The 5,861-nt window shown below is 24.8% G+C and overlaps 1 protein-coding gene across 1 annotated transcript; it reads right to left on the bottom strand.

Moving 5' to 3' along the window:
* Positions 1-1,047: 1,047 nt before the first annotated feature.
* Positions 1,048-3,983, bottom strand: LOC129301240 (uncharacterized). Its single transcript, XM_054939813.1, has 7 exons — positions 3,828-3,983; positions 2,830-2,839; positions 2,291-2,409; positions 2,040-2,197; positions 1,846-1,966; positions 1,398-1,619; positions 1,048-1,314 (listed from the first exon to the last, which is right to left on the bottom strand). The coding sequence occupies exons 1-7, from the start codon at positions 3,981-3,983 to the stop codon at positions 1,048-1,050; spliced, it is 1,053 nt and encodes a 350-aa protein (XP_054795788.1).
* Between the last annotated feature and the right edge of the window lie 1,878 nt (positions 3,984-5,861).

Genomic DNA, 5,861 nt, shown 5'->3' with positions numbered 1-5,861 from the left:
TTTTAACTACAGCAAAACATAGAGAAAAAAATTCAAAGAACTAAAATTGGACATTATAGCAAAAAAAAAAAAAAGATAAACATATCTAGAGCTATTAAACCATTCTTAAAATTCGTTCATTCTATTTTTTTCCACCTCAATTTTCAATTAAAATGTTTAATATTAAATATATATAAAAATGATTATTTGAATTTTAAATAAATAGACCCAAAATCTTTAATTCTAACCGACATATTTATACTTTATTATAAGATAGATATTAATTTTTCTAAACAAATGTTTTAAATTAAGGAATTTTATCTAACAGGAATAGTTAACTGAATATATAATATGCTCATCTTCAATACTTTTTTAATTCTATTTCTTTTAACATATTTGTAATTGAAACAGATAGATCTAGCTAAATAAAAATAAATGCCAATCAGATTTTAAAGAAGATTTCAAAAATTATATGCATATTTGGATCTTAATTTTTAGGAAATTATTAGGATAGATAACAAATTTAAAATCAGCTTATTTTTTCTATATATATATATATATATTATTAATTTGAATTCAAATAGATAGATAGATACTTTATTATATCAAGCTAAAATTTAGGAAAACATTAGGATTGATTGAAATGCACAAATTAATCAAGGTATATTGGGAGTTTTAAATACAGATTAATTTTTCTAAATTTTTATTAGAAAGATAAATATTAATTTGACTTTCTAAATTAATTAGATAGACATATAAACATAATTAAACATTGATTTCAATGTCATTCCTTTGCTTACTCTATTGCAAGAAGGATTTACCATGTATGTTTGTAAAAGGCTCTTAAACAAATATAAAATAATAAAGAGGTCCCATTTGTAGAATAATAAAGAACAATTAAATTTATAAAGGATGAAATTATTGTCATCATGCCAATAGAAGGACACAACAAAAAAAATATAAAGATCTCAAAGACATTGGAAAAAAATTGAAAATAATATCCTAAGTAGTTAGACTAAGAAAAAGTTTGATCAGTGCTCATAATTAATGAATATAAAAAATATTTGATCATTTCTCTATCTTCACACGGTTCACGACCGATGAAATAAGTTCATCATCACTACTATCATTATTGACAGTCATGTCACGCATATTTTTTCCCTTTATTGAGGCACCAATTGGAAGGGCACGCATCTTGTTCACATTCGTGGAAAAATCACCACCATTAGCATCTTTCTCACTTAACTTTAGGCATGTTTTAGAGCTAATACTTTTTGAAAGAGTGCTTTCACCTGTATTACCAACTTCTGAGTCTACATGTGAAGTATCACATTCCTAATAGAATAAAATTTGTATTAAAAAATTAATATTTCATGCATTTTATTTATATTTAGAAAACAAATTTAAAAAATACTTACAGTTGTGGTTTCAGTATGACTGTCATTGTGTAGACTATTTGGAAGGTCATCTATGCCTTCCTTATATGCTCTTAATACATTTGAATCTTCACAAAAACGGGTCACTATGTGGCCAGCCAAGAAGCCTTGTTTCGCGGGGTCTCTAATGGAAACCTTGAACACAAACTCCTTCCCAATAAACTCATAAAAACAATCCGAAAGCACAACCTCATCTTCAGATTCCTACATTTATGATAATGTATTTTATGGTTGAATATCATATTTTATTTTATAAAATTTAATTATTAATATAAAATTAAAAAATAATAGAGTCATCAATATTAATTAAATTAAAATTGTCACTAATTCAATATCTATTATATGTGTATTGCTATTGCAATTTGATATTCAATATGTGTGTGCAATATTCATATTGCTATTAAACATAAAAGTGGCATTGAATACATACCTTAGGAATAGACTCTCTTAGGTGAGTAGCAGTGCAGTTTACAAACTTAGAAAATGCAGGATCAAACATAATGAATGTGTCAGATCCAGTATCATCATCTGCAGTAAATGTCACCTTAAACCTACAAACATACATGTAAAATTTTAGAATATAAATGAATATTATTTGCATTAATATGCAATTTTAACAAATACCTTGGTACAACAGTCTTGCCTTTTCTATTGCGCTTTGTGCAATAGAACCCATCACAATCAAGGAGTACTTCCTTATTACATTTCTTGCATGCATTGTAGAACCAATCCCTATTGGTATTAATATCAACAACAGTGCCAAGAGTCACAACTTCGTCCTCCTACAATTATATTAGCTTGTCATATCACACTCTAACCATCATACAAAATTAATATAATATTCATAATATACTTACAATATACACAATACTTACATGTTTACAATCTGATAGTTCTTCAATCTTAACCCTATTTGGCATTGCGAGCAAAGATTCACCAATAGACTGAGAATTTTGGCTAGTCAATAGCTCTATATCGTCATCCAAGTGATTACCTGACGCCTCAAGACCAAAAATAAAATAAGATTATATTAGTATAATTTACTTCTCAAAACCATAATCATAACCCACTGACAATAGTATAAACATGACATAACATACCAAATCAAAATTTTATAGTATGACAGACTCACCTAGAAATAAAACTGGAGACCTCTGGAATTGAAGGGTGTACAAAAACTCACGAGCAATACATTGTGCTAGTAAGCCTCCTCATTTCTATGTAAGAATCAAAACATTTAAAGAGAATGTATATATAATTGAATCAATATTGTTCAGACATTTATGTGAGAACACGTACTATTGAACTCTCTAATCTTAAACCACTGCAATATGATAATAACTGGCTTTTTTAGTGCCTCCTTTGTCAAGTTTAGTACATCATCTGCAAAGGCTCCCCATAAAGTACAACTCACCTTGTTTTTCCTATAATGATAAGAATAGTATCAAATGAATTTTCATCACAGGCACCAAAAATTAAATAAGGTTTCAGGTATATTAATTGATGAAGTTTGTGTCATATTACTCTGCATCTTCTAGGCTTATTTCTATTGTTTTTGTTTTTTCCCATCCTTAATCAGTTCCTCCAACTCTCCAATTCCAAATAATCTTCCAATCACATCTGTCATGAAAAAAAAAGCCATTTAATCACATGTCATTAAGAAAAATAGACCATTAAAGATTAAGATGGATAAAAATAGATAATTTAAACTTGGTAATTGCCCTACTTTTATTTGATTGGCGAGTTTTTTTTTCAAAAAATGCAATAAATTTTTAATAGATAAAAAAAAGATTAAAATAGGACATTATCAAATAGAGTTTTTTGAAGAACAAATTTAGAAAATTTAAATACATACCAATCAAGTAATTATCATTCGTTGTCTACCTATCTGCAATATCTAGAATATTAATAAAATTGAAGCCAAAACGATAGATTGAACCTGTCTCAGAACGCAACTTTATAGTAGTAGAGAACATGAAGCTAATCTTATAAGGATGATCTGTTGTTCGATACGATCCAGAGCACTGAGAGACTCTAAATTTTGAAATTTCATATATTTTAAAGGGATGCAACCTATCTTCAAAACGTCTCACAAAAGGTTTCCAAATAATTGCAGAAATCCGATCACCCTATGATAAGTTGATTATTAAAGTAATACTTAATCATAAATCAATATGAAATATAAGAACAAATAATACAAAAGTAGAAATCATTAAGGAATTTGAATTTTACTAAACTTAATATATGAAATTAATATATTTTGAGTTCCAATATACATGTCTTGAAACTCCTTCATGACATATTATTTTTTACATTTCAAATATCAAAAAATCAAAATTTTTTTAGACTCACGTGCAATGCATGGGCTATATAATTAAGGGGATCCGAAAAGCAAAATGTATAAACACTTACTCCAGCATCCTGGAAGACTAATTCAACACCATTGGATTCTTCGGATGTATTTTTACCTGGTAATCTCCAGATATGAATCACCCTAACCATAATGGGCCAATCTTTTTTTGTTGTGTTGATAGCATGAATAGCATGGATTTCAAAAGTAGAAGCCATGGGTATTATGAATAATGGTGGAAAGGAGAATGAACTTAATGCAATTAATTAGAAGAGTGACTCTAATGTGAAGTTGTAAAATGTGCTATTAGCCTAACCTAATTATTTATAATTGAATAAGGATGATTTGGGAGGGAAAATTAAGAGGTGATTTAAAAAAAAATCAAAATGATAGATATTAAAAATTATTTTATTCAGTGTAGATATTTAAAGAATTTAAATTTTACCAAACTTAACATATGAAATTAATATATTTTGAGTTCCAAAGTGCTTCACAAAACGTGATCTGTGTGTGTGTGTGTGTGTTTAGATATATATTAAACTAAATATACATTAATAATTGTATTAATAATATTTAGATATATTTTTTAAATTTTAAATATGTAAAAATCAACATTTTTTGAGGCTCACGGAATTATGAGATTTGCCAACCACATCTATAACTAAATATATATCATTAAATTTACATATATGAGATTTGCTCACGGAATTTCAAACTTATCATTAAATTTCAAATACATTTAGTTATGGGCGTTGAGGTTAGATATAATAACTGTAAATATATTATGTCAAATTTTAGAGACTAATAAAAATAAAATTTTAATTTTTAATCTAAACATATATGTATTAATTTAAATTTGAATCTTAATATATATATCAACATACAAATACTCCAAATATTATGAACCTAAAATTTAACAATATATTTAGGTTGGATAGAGTGTTTAAATAGATAGATATTAATTTAAATACACATATAATCATATTTGAATTTTAAATGTTTAAAAATATATTTTTCAACACATAAAATTTTCTGAATATTTAAACAGATTTATATTAATATAAATTTTAATCATAATATATACACACACACACATATATATGTATGTAGTATATAGATAAGGAGTTATGGACGTTGAGGCTAGATATAATAACTGTAAATATATTATGTTAAATTTTAGATACTAATAAAAATTATATTTATAATTTTTGATATTCAAGAGGATATATTTAAATAGTAAAAAAATTTTAATTCATAATCTAAACATATATGTATTAATTTAAATTTGAATATCAATATATATATCTGCATACAAATATTTTAAATATTATGAACCTGAAATTTTACCATATATTTAAGTTGGAAAAAGCGTTTAAATAAATAGATATTAATTTAAATACACATATAATCAAATTTTAATTTCAAATAGGTAACAATAAATTTTTAAACACATAATACTTTTTCTAAATATTTAAATAGATATATATTAATATGAATTTTAATAATATATATATATATATGTATATGTAGTATATATACATGGAATTAAGGATAGATATAATAACTATAAATATATTATGTCAAATTTTATATATTAATAAAAATCATATTTATAATTTTTGAGATTCAAGAGGATAATTTAAATAGTAAAAAATTTTAATTTTTAATCTAAATAGATATGTATTAATTTATAAAAATACTCTAAATATTATGTCAAATTTTAGTTACTAATAAAAATTATATTTATAATTTTTGATATTCAAGAGGATAGATTTAAATAGTAAAAAAATTTTAATTTTTAACTTAAACAGATATGTATTAATTTATAAAAATACTCTAAATATTATGAACCTAAAATTTTGCAATATACTTAGGTTGGATAGAGTTATTAAATCGATAGATATTAATTAAAATTTAAATATAATTAAACTTGAATTTCAAATAGGTAAAAATAGATCTTTAAACACATCTAAAAATTAATAATTCATTCTACACCTTACTCCAAACCTAAATATCATATTTTTTATTTTATAAAAAATAATAAAACTTTCCTAATCTAACTCCAAACCTGACTCCGAAGCATAGAATCACTCAAA

Source organism: Prosopis cineraria, unplaced genomic scaffold (assembly GCF_029017545.1).
Source record: "Prosopis cineraria cultivar Desert tree isolate PC_DT_omini unplaced genomic scaffold, ASM2901754v1 PC1977, whole genome shotgun sequence".
Taxonomy (NCBI): domain Eukaryota; kingdom Viridiplantae; phylum Streptophyta; class Magnoliopsida; order Fabales; family Fabaceae; genus Prosopis; species Prosopis cineraria.
Note: the sequence above shows the minus strand (reverse complement) of the source record. Positions and strands in the feature narration are given on the sequence as shown.

Bases quoted from the DNA above. Each gene is read 5' to 3' on its own strand.
- LOC129301240 (XM_054939813.1), bottom strand. From the start codon at position 3,983: ATGGCTTCTACTTTTGAAATCCATGCTATTCATGCTATCAACACAACA. The intron at 2,198-2,290 runs GTAAGTATTGTG...ATATAATTGTAG, and splicing joins AACTATCAGATTGTAAACAT to GAGGACGAAGTTGTGACTCT. The intron at 1,967-2,039 runs GTATTTGTTAAA...GTATGTTTGTAG, and splicing joins GGCAAGACTGTTGTACCAAG to GTTTAAGGTGACATTTACTG.